We start from the raw sequence: 14448 nt of genomic DNA, 5'->3' as shown, positions 1-14448 counted from the left end.
TGCCGACGGCTACAGGGGAATGACTGCCACGGGAGGGCCGGGAACATCTCCCCAAACCCCGTGGGCTCTTCCCGACAGAGGGCTCCAAGGTAAGAAACCCCGGCACCGAGCGGTCACAGAGGAGCCGTGTCTGCCTGTGGTGCCACCAACCGCAAGGCACCTCCGTGGCAGGAGGCCCCGAGGGAGGGAGACCGCTGCCCTCCCACAGCTAAGGCGGCACGGTGAGGCCAGGGCTCCGCAGCTCCCCCGCCGACAGCCACAGCAGGGCCCGCTCCGCACTCGTCCCAGGGCCCCGGCGCTCAGTCACACGGGGAGGGGACACTCGGTCAACACGCCGGGCAGGAGGGGCCCAGGATGCCAGGTTTGCCTCAGGAACCTCTGTGCAGCCCAAGGGAGCCCTCCAGCACCTACTCCCCACCCGCCCCCCGCCCCCCAAAATAACACCACCACCACCCTACCCACACACTTAGATTGTAATATACCAGAAGGGAAGTAATGGCCAATTTTAACAAAAGCTGCGCCCAGGAAACGTTAGAAAACACTCAGCCTTCCCAGTATCTTAAGAAAAATAAAACATTTTTGGCCCATCCGATAGCTAAAGATTGATACAATTCACTGGGACTGCAGGGAAACCATGAGAACGTAATTTAGTGCTGTCCTACCAGGTGCTGGAAGATACAGATCTTCCCTTTCTTCCAATAAACTAAGAATGCCAAAAACAAGAGAATTTAACCATGAATACGCTAAATGAATAAAGGGAGAGGGCACTGCAGAGACCAGACACAGCCCTGAGTGACAAACAGGAGGAGCTCTTTGGGGACCCTTTGGGCAGGCTGACAACGAGAAGCCTATCCTGCTCGCCAACCCAGACAAACAGCGTCTCGCAAGGACGCGGGCTGGGAGACACAGCCCAGGAGAAATCCAAACCCTGAGCCCGCCCCTGCGGAGGCATATGGTCCAAACCCACTCCAGCCCCCAAAGGGCCCCGGGGTTTGCCCAGGGCAAGAAAATCTCTGGAAGCCCCGGAGGAAACAAATGTCCCTCCTCTCTGTAGGAATGTTTCCACAGCCCAGGGCACAGAGGTACCCCCAACCAAACCCCCAAAGACACAACTATAACAAAGTTACAGCTCACGAAGAACTGAACCCAGTATAAACAGATACAACATACAAAGGAAATGGAACACCCAAGATGTTGAAACAAGGGGAAAATTTAGGAGACCATGGAGTAAGTATATTTAAAATGCCTGGAAAGAGGGGCACCTGAGTGGCTCAGTCGGTTAAGCGTCTGACTCTTGATTCTGGCTCAGGTCATAATCCCACGGTTCATGAGTTTGAGCCCTATACTGGGGTCTGTGCTGAGACCTGACAGTGTGGAGCCTGCTCGGAATTCTCTTTCCCTCTCTCTATCCTGCTCGCCCCCTCTCTACTTAAATATTAAAAAAGAAAAGAAAAGAAAACCCCACCTGGAAAGAAAAGAGCCATAATGAATAAACAATGCACCACAAAAATTAAAAACACCTGAAAAAGAACGAAACCATTTCTGGAAATGAAAACTCTGGTCACCATCACAAGTAAGAGGAGACGGTGAACTCAAAGATCTGAGGAGTGGACTCCAAATGAATGAAATCCAGCGAAACAAAAAATACAAAAACCAGATTAAAAGCCAAAGAAGGCAAAACAAGACAGCTAATAGGATTTTCAGGAGAAAGCAAAAGGAACGAGCAACATTACTGGAAAAGACACTTTCCAGAAAAGACATCTTGAGCCCTGGGCTAGAGCACCACACTACATCCCCCACAAAATCAGAACCATCCCGCACAGAGGGAATGGCGCCTCTAGGCAGCACTGAAGGTGGGGGCCCTTGAGGAAGCCCACACAGCAGAAACCCCCCTTATCCGTGAGGTCTGTTCCCAGAACCCGGGAAATGCCCCAAACCGAGCATACCAAACCCTACATGCACATCTGTGATAAAGTTTAATCTGCAAGTTAGGCACAGAAAGAGATTAACCAGAACCCAACAATATACTCCAACAGAAGGTACGTGAACGTGCTCTCTCAACGTACCTTGTCCTGTACTCTCCCACTCGTGAGGTCTTGAGGGGATCAAATGTCCACCGAGGAAGGGAGCTACGTGGCACGGTGTCAGGCTGCTGACCTCCCGACGCACGCCACTGCTCCTGGACCTCGGCTGACCCGGGGTAAAGGCCCACGAAAAGCAGGTCTGTGAATGTGCCTGTGCCAACAGCCCTCACCCCTGGCCTGACTTGACTATCACAGGCTCTTCCCTGCTGCCTACTTTGGGAGAAGGCAAGCTTGGGGAAGACGAAACATGAATAACTGGTTCAAAGGCTCCACATCCCCTACTGCCCCTGGCTTCGAGGGGTGTCAGTGACCCAACAGAACCTGCTGCCAGCCCCGAGAACCACCAGTTCCAACTTCCTCCTACTGTCCTCTGGGCAACAGCTGTCACCTCGCTCATGAGCCCCACGCCGGTCATGTCACCAGCTTCCTAGCAGCCACAGTGCCCTCGACCCTTTCCGTGGTCATGGGGATGTTGTGCTAGCGACACACGCTCAGGAGCCCCTGCGTGGGGACCATACTGGCCCTGCTCTGCAACTTGATTACAGAAACTTGCCAACACGAAAGCAGAGAGGGTCACTGTCTCTGCTCATACCGAGCTTGGACAGTGAACACTCAGATCCCTCCTTTCCTCTTCCGGAAGCCTTACACGGTGGATCCCAAACATGGGCATCTTAGCCCCTGACACTTTAGTGCCCGTCAGACTGGGACTGATGACAATGCAAACATCAGGTCACGAACACACCTGACAAAGACAGGAATCCCTCGTTATCGCCTAGCACCCAGTCTGTATTTACATCTCCCTGGACTCAAACCTGTCACAACATGACTTTGTGAGGCTGGCGTATCTGACGCAGGAACCAAGTGAGACCCACACAGTGTGTGCGCAGTCACGCCTCTCAGGCTTTTATTTAGTGCCAGCGGGGAGCCTAGCGGACCTTCACCTTCTCAACTGTCTACCACATTTTCTATTTCAGGAACCTCAGGTAAGCTTCGTGATTTCTGGAAAGACACCTTGGTTTTTCACTACCATCCCACCCTTCCCCCCCGGTCCCCACAACAGAGTTCACTCAAGTATTTGCTGAATGGATGCTGTCTGTGGTTTCGGAACCAAGGGCAATCATAACAATCCTGATGATGTACACGGAAAACACAGGTGACTGGAGGCAGGATGGAAGGACGGAGAAAGGTCAAGGCAGGTCCTCGTGTTACAAAGCGGGGCACCAAGGGATAACCGCGGCATGCACACCAGATCCACGGTGAGGCATTACCCAAGAAGGGAAGCAACAGAACAAAACGTAAAGCCCAAGCTGAGGAGGAAGCGAGGGGACAAGGAAAACCAGGAGCCCCGGGGGAGGGTGTCTGTGAGACCCACATCCATGCAGAGCAGCCCCGCAGACGGGCAGGGGCGGTCACACAGCTGCAGGGCAAATATGGAGTCTGGGGGTGCTCTTGTCATCCCAGCTGTGTCCTCACAGACTCCCACCACCTACCAGGGTCTCATCCCTGATACTGGGGGATATCACCCCTGACCCCTGACTGCTGTCAGTCAGCTGACCTAGGGGACAGGTCCTTCAAACAGGATGTTGAAGCACAGTCCCCAGAGAGTGGAACATCCCCTAGAACGCCCACCAGCACAGCTGTTCGGGAAGAGCACGCAGTGTTCATCTGGAGGAACACTCACCCCCACGTCCCAGAAGAATCCCAAAGCATCTCACCCCAGAGCCCTCCACCCGTCTTTCTGGGCCCCCCCCTCCGCCGCCCCTACAGGCCTGAGGTGCAATCTTAGATTTGAGGCTCTTTCCGCCTATTATCAAGTGTGCATCTGGAAGAAACCGTACAGATAGGCCTACCCTCTAATGCAGCCTTATCCTGGGTGCTTTCAGAAACCTCCCATCACACGTGCATGCGCACATACTTTTCCAGCAATATGGAAATCAGTTGCTACCTCTGTCCCTTTCCCTACACGGGTTATATTCGTAAAACTTCTTCCATAGCCGATCGATCATCGCACCTAAAACCCAGGTCGCTTTTTGATGCCAGATGTAAACATGGCCCCCTCCACCCCAGCGGCACATGGGTTCTAAATGCACAGTCTGGTGCGAGGCCTACCACCCACAGAGCGTCCATGATGACTTAACAGTAGCAGCGACCAGCGGCCCTCTCCCCACCCCACCCCCAACCACTGGCCTCATCGCCTCTTTCCGGAGGTCTCCCTTCAATTGAAGAAGTTCTCCAGAGAGTATGGCCTGAAACATGCACGTGTGTATACAACACAGAAATCTGTGGGTTTTAAGTTTGATTTTGAGAGCACATGCTCGAGCAGGGGAGGGGCACAGAGAAAGGGAGGCATAATCTCAAGCAAGCTCCACATGGTCAGTGCACAGCCTGACATGGGGCTTGAACCTATGACCCTTAGGATCACGACCTGAGCTGAAGAGTCAGATGCTAACCGACTGACCACCCAGGTGCCCCAGAAATCCATGGTTTTGCACATCAGAACAATGTGCATGGCAACTAAATGCGGAGCAACGAGGGTGTCTGCTGTGAGGTAGCAGAGATTCAGGGAGGACAGGGCACATGCGGCAAGCAGTGGAAATCCCTTAAGCGTATTCTTGGAGGACATCGGCCTGCAAAGAGGACTATCCGAAACAAGAAAGCACACATAGGTCAAGGCACACACACACAACAACGAAGCCTGACAGCCACACTGCCATCTGTAGCTGCCAGAGGGCAAATGATCATGGCTACCGACACCTGCAAGAAGTGTGAGATCAAGTGGACATTCTTGAGAACTTACCTGGAAAAAAGCAGCCCAAAAGGGGTCAACTCAGGGATGGTGGTTTTGTTTATTCAACAAATACATTCGTAAATCAAAAACTTTCACGAAGAGAAACTCACAATTTAGAGGAAGTCAGTGTTTGTTTCACAAGTAAATGATCCTGACATGATCACCAGTTAGGATCGGGCACACTCTGTTTACGGAAAATGAAGAATTACACTGTAAATGACAACGCTTATGTTAAATACACCCTTCTAGAAGGGAATCCTATTCCAACATCGGAGTCACAGAAATTACTGAGAAGTTACAATACTAACATGTTACTGTGACCCTGGACTTCCATTCTTCACTGCTGTAAGATGATACTGTAAAAATATGATCTCACATCTTTCTGTCTCAAATGCCCACATCAAAAATCAGACAGGAACGGGTTTCCTTAGAATATGCACAGATAATCTGTGAACACAGGATGGGAAGTTATTTCCAAAAGGTTATCCCCTTGGCCCCACTGTCAGCTAAAGAGGAAAGTGGCATGACAGACCACCAATCTGAGCAAGTCTGTTATCATTCGCACTTTACAGATAAACTGAAAGATGTGAAAATTCCCAGTTTCTTGGTCTCCATTCAGTACAAAAACTACGGATCCCATAGGACCCAATGCAGTTACAAGCATGTTTAAAGGGGTCTCTCTCATGCCCGTGCAGACAGAAACATGGGGTAAGACACAAAACTTGGCAGACAGTGATGCAGTTGCCCTGACACAAGTTCACACCGACAGACATGGAAGTTTTTTTTTTTTTTTTTAAGGATTTCTAACAATCTATACACCCAACATGGGACTCAAACTCACAACCCCAAGATCAAGAGTCGCACACTCTGCTGACAGAGCCGGCCGGGTGCCCCTTACACATACTGCTGCTGTTGTTGTTAAGCAAACTCCACCGCCAGGAATGGCCGGTTCTTCTTAGAGCTGCATCTGTCTACACCCAGCACCTCTCTGGCTGCACACTCCACTCCGAAAGTAGGGCCCCACAGCAAGACATTCATGCCACACTGCCAGACTCTCCAAGGGGGGCAGCACACCATGGAACCACCTACCGCCAAGAGCAGTCCTGAGCCTGCTCAGATCCTTTCAGAAGCGACTCCCCAAAGTCACCTGAAGAGGACCCTGAGACCCACAAAGTATCCTTTCAGTGTAATTTTCAAAGGGTAAAACTTTGAAAACTCCCTGAGGAGAAACGTGCACTCTTACTACTACAACTCAAAGTCAGACCGAACTTCCCATTTGAATGTGTCATTCGTAGCAGAACCCGGGACCTGGAGTCAGCAGACGTGGGCCCAATCAGGCTCCACGCCAAATGGCAGGTCCCCGGCACCAGTGCTCGGGGCCCCCTCGCCCCTCGTCCTCCCGGAGAGGGCCAGGGCAGCACTCTCAGCCCAGGACACCAGGGGACCATAGGACTGGCCAGGCTCTTAGCCCGGACTCGACCTGTCCGGCCAGGCTCTTAGCCCGGACTCGACCTGTCCCAGCCTCATGCTCACAGGCCAGTGCCGGGGCCAACCAGTGACTACTGGCAAGTCCGATGAGCCATACGCTAAGCTCCATTTCCCAGCAGCTGAGTCCAAGGTTGAGGCCACACTTCCGTCCCCATCAGCCGGACACCGGTGCGGTGAGGACAGCTGGCATTAGAAGGAGGATTCATACCTGCGCCCCGAATATCCCGATGTCTCCTGGGGCTGTGTGAGGACTGAATGAGGCCACTGTAGAAGCACTTCAGACAGTAACCAGAACACAAGCAGCCAGAACACAAGCAGCCCAGGCACTTACTGTCAACTTTACCGTATGAGAAAAATACAAACAGCGAGGTACCATTTCACACCCAACAGTTATCATGGGGGAAAAAAAAAGTGGTGCCAAGGACGTGGACACACCGGAACCCTGGCATACTGCTGGTGGAAAGCACGACAGGGCAGCTGCCATGCAGGCGGCACGGCAGTGCCCTGCACGCTGACCACCATCGCCCTGTGAGCCAGCAATTCCACCCCGAGGTATAGGCCCAAGAGGATGGACAGGACTCAGATCTCACCCAGGACCACAGAAACCTTATTCCCAACAGCAGAAGGTGAAAAACAACCAAAATGTACAGCAACAGATGAATGGATGAGCAAACTGTGGTTTTGAAACAGAAAACAGATACGGCCAGGGGTCTGCGCCTGGTCTGGGCCACAGGAAACGACAAAGGTCCTGGGAGCGCTGTATCAGGAACCGTGACCAGAGAGCAAGTACTGGAACAGAAAAGAAGATGCTCCCAGCACTCTGATCCCTTAGGAAGTTACAAGGGTTTCAGAAGCTCTACGTGAGGTCACCGGATTGCTCGGTACAGAAAACTCACACATCTGGTGACAGAAGGGCTGGGAGAGCGACGCTCAATGCCAAGCTCCACAAAACACAAGGATTTTTATATATGGCTGACCCTCCAACAACAGAGTTTGAGCTGCACGAGTCCACTTTTACATGGATATTCATCAATACACTGCAGTACTGTAAATGTGCTGGCTCTCTCACTTTCTTTTTTTCTTTCTTTTTTTTTTGAGACAGAGAGAGACAGAGCATGAGCAGGGGAGGGGCAAAGACAGAGAGGGAGACACAGGATCCGAAGCAGACTCCAGGCTCCGAGCTGTCAGCACAGAGCCTGACGCGGGGCTCGAACTCAGACTGTGAGATCATGAACTGAGCTGAAGTCAGATGCTTAACCGACTGAGCCACCCAGGTGCCCCGGCTCTCTCATTTTCTTAGCAATGCCTTAACTTTATCGTAAGAGTGTGGTACATGGGGAGCCTGGGTGGTTCAGTCGGTTAAGCATCCGACTCTTGATTTTGGCTCAGGTCATGATCTCATGGTTCATGAGTTTGAGCCCTGCCATCAGGCTCTGCGCTGACAGTGAGGAACCTGCTTGAGATTCTTTCTCTCTCCCTCTTTGCCCCTCTCCGGCTCTTTCACTCCCTCAAAATAAAAAATAACATAAAATAACTATCACAAATACAGAAAAAGACAAATAATACATCATCAGCAAAAGTACCCAGAGTGATACAAATTAACAGCCTGAGGCACCTGGGTGGCTCACTTGGTTAAGCATCCGACTTCGGCCCAGCTCATGATCTCACGGTTTGTGAAGTCAAGCCCCACATCGGGCTCTGTGCTGACAGCTTGGAGCCTGGAGCCTGCTTCCAATTCTGTGTCTCCCTCTGTCTCTGCTCTCCCCAGCTCACTTGCTCTCTCTCAAAAACAAACACTAAAATAATTTCTTTTTTATTAACAGCCTGTATGATAGAGCAAACTCCCAAGTCCTAATTTTAAACTGTTACCATAACCAACTGAAATGCTACTTTTAACTACGGATCCTTCATGCCGGCACCCCAAGGCAGGGGTAAAGTAAAAATCACTCTCCTTGAAGAACAACTAGAGAAGAAGGAGAACCCTCAGCCCAGGGCCATCTACACAAGCTTAGCCAGGGAGGGAGAAGCCCTCGCGTGAGTGCAATCAACCTGTCCTGGAGGACAAGTGGCATCCCTCTGCCCGCACGCCACTTACCACTGGGCTTGACCTCCCGCACGTAGTTGCTGGGAAACCAGCCGGTCCTGCCATTGTGCGTGCCCTCCCACCAGCCGCCCTCCTCGACCCGCGTGACGTGGATGATGTCGCCTTTCGTAAAGGAGAGCTCGTCTTCATTGGTCTGCTGGAAGTTAAACTTCGCTCTCACCACCAGTTGGCTGTTGCTATTATCGGTCATGTCCTAAAAAGGGAAGAGGAGAGAAAAATTTCATGTGGTCTGCCTCATTACAAAGTAAGATGTTTTACTAGTATAATCAGAGTGCAGCTGCCCCATTCCAACAGCAGAGCACTTTTTAAGGTAGACAAGCAGGTTTCCGACCTCCCTGCAGTGCCCTGACCACCACCACCTCGTTCCAGTCCCAGAGGAAACCCTCTTAGTGGTTTTAAAGGTCTTTTTCTGGCCACAGTTACACTTACATAAACATGACATACTTTCATGTATACTTACATCAAATTATACAGTATATCCTTCAATACAATGTACAAAAAGTTAACACACTGAGGTGATTTCTAGAATTATTTTAGTCTCAACTGTGTAACTTAGCTGTATGGCTGTGCCAGTAATTCTCCGTTACTAGATTTAAGGTTATTTCTAGTATTTTTCTACTGCAAGACAAGGCTGCATTAAAACTACATGCACATCTTTGAACACACCTGTAAATAAACGTATACCTTAAACTCAGAGGTCAGAAAACATGAGACATATTTTAAATTTTAGTACCTATTTCTAACTGCCCTCCAGAAAGTTTCTCCTCACACTAAACTACATTCCCACCAACAGTAATTCAGGGCTATTTCTTTACACGCTCACCAGCACTGAGTATCGCCAAGCATTTTTATTTTTGCCAAACTGCTGGGAAGAAATGGTACCTCCTTTCAGTTTGCATTTTTCCTCAGAGATTAAGCTTGTGTGCCCACTCTGAAAGGTGGGAAGAGGAGGCAGCCCGGCTAGAGTTTCTTTCTATTTCCATCTATCCCAGACTAGGTGCTGGAGAGGCTTGTAACCGGGAACCACCAACAGAAGCAAACTAAACACATCCCCAAGAAAAGCCTGATCTCCCGGTGAAAGAAGAGGGGCAGAGGACAGGCCCACCCACCGACAGGGGGTGTGCCCTCAGTCTGCGCCTGGGCGTCCACGGGGATGGGGAAGAGACATGTCCCATGCCCCACCGAGCACCCGCTTGCACTGGTGACGTCAGCAAAGATCGGGCTGGGAGTCCCTGCTCCACTCTTACCAGGTGGCAGCATGTGGCCCCATCTACCCGCCAGCATCTCAAAGAACTAGGCTCAAAAGGGAAAAAGAACTTACAAAATTTACTCAAAATGACAGTGAAAAAAGAGCCTCAGGAACATGTGGAAAATGACGGGCCTGAGACTGGAGTCACCGGTGTCGTGGAGGAGAAAGCAGTGCTGAAAGGCAGTATGAGGAATGCGGCTGAAAACGTCCCCAACCTGAAGACAAAGCCACAGAGCCAGGAAGCCGCATGGACCCCACAGGGAAGGAGCCTAGAGAAACCCGGCTCAAGTCACATGGTAAAGACACTTCAGAAAACGAAGAGAATTTTCGCATTGGAATAAAAATACGGCTGTAGTTACGCGAGCTCTCCAGCACTCCCCGGCCCATGTGCCCTCTCTCTGAGAAGCTCCTATAAGATGCACTCCTCCTCAACAGGGGGGTCGGTCAAGAAAAAGCAGAAGAGGGGGAGATGGGCTTGGGTCAAAGGGAGGGTGGGATGACACAGGAGGACGGCTCAGGCAGCATCTGGCAGGAGCCTGGCTACAATCAGGAGACTCAAGTGGCCACAAGACGTCAAGGCAGTTCCCTGGGAAGAAGTGAGAAATCCTAATGGGTCTGAATGTACAAGAGATTCTTAGAAACCGGCAAAAGATGAGGGCTGCAGTCTGCAAAGGGCGCACAGAAAACTCCAACAGGCAATGATTATTTACTCCAGAAAACACCACGCTTTCAGGAAAGGAAGCACAGTGATCACACATACCCTGGCCATCCTGTGGGTCTGGGACATGGTGAGGGGACACTGACCGGACCCAACAGAAGCCATGGGGGCACTTGGCCAGGAGGAAGGTACGGGCCAGGATGCAGAGCGAGACCCCGACCCCGCTCCATGACAGGAAATCCACACTGACCACAATGCAGGCTTAAATCCAGCTTCACAGAGGTGTTCACGGAGACAATACAGGCAAACCCCCGGGGGCCCAATGAGCAAGCGGGACCTCCTGCACCAAGTCTGGAAGGACCCGAGTCTAACCAGCTGTGCACATCACCAAACCAGAAGACAGACAAAGTGCAGTGGTGACAGAGCTTCAAGAGGAGCAGACAGTTCTTAGAATGTTTGTTCTTTATTTAAATGTGTATTTTACATTAACTTACAAAAAGTTAATTTAAGTACATGCATTAAGTGTCTTATCTAACCAATTTAACACTTCATACATACTGAATGTTTAATGCTTAGAATATCCTAAGTATTAACATGAAAAAAAGCTCCCTTCAGCACTGGGCAAACTGAATGAAAGCTCTGGCCGACATGCTGCTTGCTTGGCGCACTTGAATGGCGAGGGACAGCTTAAAGGTCACCAGCCCCGAGGAGGCTCCCTGCCCCTTGCCCCCCCCCCCCACTCCCCAGCGATGGCACAGGTCACAGCCTTGGTTAAGGAAACCGGATCAGGCTGCCACACGGCATCGGCTCATCTCTGCAAACCATGGTCACCCTGCATCAGCTGTCCACCACGATCTTCACCCCCTCTCCTTCCTGTGACCCACCCTGGGCAAGCTGGCTTTGTGTACAACCCGCACAGAGCCAATCCCAGGGATCCGTTAACACGTAACCAAGAGCAGGGGCAGAGCAGAGCAGGCCCCAAGGAGGTCAAAGTACCCCCCAGGAGCGACCCTCCAGCCAGCCCAGCCGTGTGAGCTCAGCCACCAGTGCACAGGCCCTCTCCAGGCACAACACCAACCTGAACGTTACAAATTAGGGCAACTACACTCTCCCCCCACGTCACCAATTCTCTGCACTCAGGCACAGGTCAGGCGAACACCACTGCCGTGTCTTCCGCACAGAAATAGCCACTCCACAAGGACAGGGGTGTCCCAGGACAGGTAGGAAGAAAGACACAGAGGACAGGCAGCCAGCCTAGATCTCTAGAAGTTTAGATCTACCTAAACTTCTGATGCCACAAGTGTCCAAGGATTCAGCACCTACTATACCAAAGATGTAAGCTTAAGATGTTGTTCTAAGGAGTGTTACGACCACAAGATGCCAGAGATGGGGTGCAAGAGGGTGCCCCAGACAGGATGCCGCAACGGCTCCACACCATCGTCCAGCCTCAGATCCCAACACTCAACAGTAGCATTCAAGTCACTGCCGCTGATGTTGGCAAACTGGAGAGCAGGTATTTAACCGCTCTCCTCTTTGGGATTTCTCTCCTTCCCCTATTTAAAGGCTCTCCTGCAACTGAAACTCATCAGCTACCTGGGTTCAACCTGACACCCCACGATAGTCCACAACACAACGGGCTGAGCCAAGAGCAGCCAGTCACGGAACGAGTGCACGCTGTGCAATTCCGTTGATGTCCAACACAAAACAGGCGAAGTTCATCTTTACAGTCAGAAATCAGGACAGCAGATGCCTTTTGGGAAAAGCAGACACAACAAAGGTGACACCGGTCAGGTTCTGCTTCTCGATCTTACACAGGAATGTCTGACTTGTAGAAATTCATCTAGCTGTTTTCTAGATGTAGGTTTCAGGTCACTAAGTCAGTGATGGGAGGACACTGTGGGGCCCACTTACTGTACCTCGTCTGGGAGCAGTAACCTGTACCCACCACACTTGCCCCTCAGAGCTGCCCTCCGAGGCCTACAAAGGCCCACCTGTCAATATCATGCACACCCAGAAATGCATCAAGTGTTTTATCCCACGTTCTGAAGTCACCCTAACAACCCAAAACCACGATGTGCTGGAATGCTACCTTCACACAAGCCCCGTCCTCCCCATTCCCTGGAAGGGGTAATCTCATTCACAGAAGAAAAGCTGGTCAAGGAAACACCCAACTTCTCTTCCAATAGCTAGTATTTCCCTGTCTTGCAAGCTTAGGTAAATACTGTAACTTCTCTACACTTGCTTGCTCATAATGTATTTCATCAACTAGAACATGCCAGAAATTAGACAATACCTTTTATATACTCCAAATGCTGTCAATTATGACATACCATCAACTTTAGGACACATGCACTTTTGAACCTGTGAGAAGGTTTCAAAAAAAAGGTCTCAGAATTGCTGAAATGCAGTACAGTGAAGCGGCAGAGGTGGTGGAGACGTGAACAGCGTGGAATGCGTGGACACACGGAGGTGCAGGTCTGAGAAACAGTCCTGGGAGCGCAGGGACCAGGGCTGGCCCAGTCCCAGGTGGCAGTGGGGACCACAGGCACAGGCAGTGCTTGAGGGGCTCAAGGCAGGACTCCCACAAATGAAGGGTGGTGGCAGCAAGCACCTGACCTCACCACTCCCCGCAAACAGGGAGGGAAACTTGGGAACCCAAGGTCATACTTTCAGGAGTCAATGGATGAAGACTCTGGCCACAGAGGGACAGGAGGAGTCCCAAAAGCAGTCAGTACAGTTTATTCACCAGTGAAGGGTGAAGTCAGCCCCAGACCAGAGGAAAAACAAGCCCCAAGTCAACAGCTTGAGCCCCCCTCCCCTCCAAGGAGCCGCAGTCACTCGGTCCGGGGGAGGGCACAGCATGAGCACAGGGGCACAGGAAGAGCTCAGTTTAGCAGAGGGTGTGGGCGGGGGTAAGGGGATCACCCCCAGAAATGAACAATGAGGAAGTAACAGGGAAGAAAGGAAGTTAGAACTTCCATGTCAGTGCAGACAGAACACCAGAACTGCTCAAACTGGCCTCCATCACAAGCAAGAAACCCATCCTGGAGTCGAGGGGTTCAGTGACAGAAGCGATCGTGCTGACAGCAAGCACTGAGGTGGTAGTCAGGCAACGCGTGCTTAACAGAGGTGCGAGTGAACACGTGTGACCAGGGGCTTTCAGAGAGCACCCTGAGAACACCCATCCTCGCCCTGGGAACGCAGCACCTCACACGATTTCAGGCTATGGTTTGCTTTAACAAAGACCACAAAATTTACATCCAAGCAACCACCTACTGTTTTAGCTTAATTTTTTATTATGGAGAATTTCAAACACGAAGTAGAAGACAATGGGTAGGTGGAGGTTCACCTATCACCTACTTTTCTCCCTCTCCCCATATTATATTGCCCCTACCCCACCACCCCTCTGGCCACCATCAGTTTATTCTCTATGGGTCTGTTTTCACTTCTCGTTTATTCATTTTCTTTTCTCAGATTCCACATACAAGCAGAATAACGTCGTAGTCCACATTCCACCATCCACATTACTGCCAATGGCAGGATTTTATTCTTGATGGCCGAGTAGACTGCGTGTGTATATGTGTGTATACACACACGTTTCTCTCACACACACACACATCTTTATTAATCTGTCTGTGGACACGAGTTGCTTCTGTATCTTGGCTGTTGTAAATAATGCACCTCTGAATTTATTGTAGCATTTATCTTTTTAAATTAGTGTTGGTTTTCTTTGGGCAGATACCCAACAGAATTGCTGGATCATATAGTATTTCTACGTTCCATTTGAAGAACCTTGATACGGTTTTCCACAGTGGCCGCACCAGTTTCCATTCCCACAACTGTGCCGAGGTCTCGTTTTCCTCCACGTCCTCACCAACACTTGTCATTTGTCTTCTTGACCCCAGCTATTCTGACAGAGGTGAGGTATTCTCTCTGGTTCTGCTTTGCATTTCTGTGACGGTCGGTGAGGAGCACCTTTTCATGGGTCTCTTGGCCATCTGCAGGTCTTTGGAAAAAGGTCTATTCGAGTCCTCTGCCCATTTTTTAATTGGGTTTTTTGGTGTTGATTTGTGTTAA

The 14448-nt window shown here is 50.8% G+C and overlaps 1 protein-coding gene across 5 annotated transcripts in view; it reads right to left on the bottom strand.

Annotated features, from left to right (window-relative positions):
* ARHGEF7 (Rho guanine nucleotide exchange factor 7) overlaps positions 1 to 14448 on the bottom strand; it is a 106939-nt gene that overhangs the window by 56240 nt on the left and 36251 nt on the right. For all 5 annotated transcript variants that reach the window (XM_047081808.1, XM_047081802.1, XM_047081783.1 and 2 more), the window contains one exon: positions 8456 to 8657. In XM_047081808.1, coding sequence (XP_046937764.1) covers positions 8456 to 8654 — 199 coding nt within the window. In that variant the 5' untranslated portion in view covers positions 8655 to 8657. The remainder of the gene's footprint in view (positions 1 to 8455; positions 8658 to 14448) is intronic.

This window comes from Lynx rufus, unplaced genomic scaffold (assembly GCF_022079265.1).
Source record: "Lynx rufus isolate CCGP_SWC_20201006 ecotype Redwood Valley unplaced genomic scaffold, mLynRuf1.p SCAF_1, whole genome shotgun sequence".
Taxonomy (NCBI): domain Eukaryota; kingdom Metazoa; phylum Chordata; class Mammalia; order Carnivora; family Felidae; genus Lynx; species Lynx rufus.
This window is presented reverse-complemented; position numbering and strand designations above follow the sequence as displayed.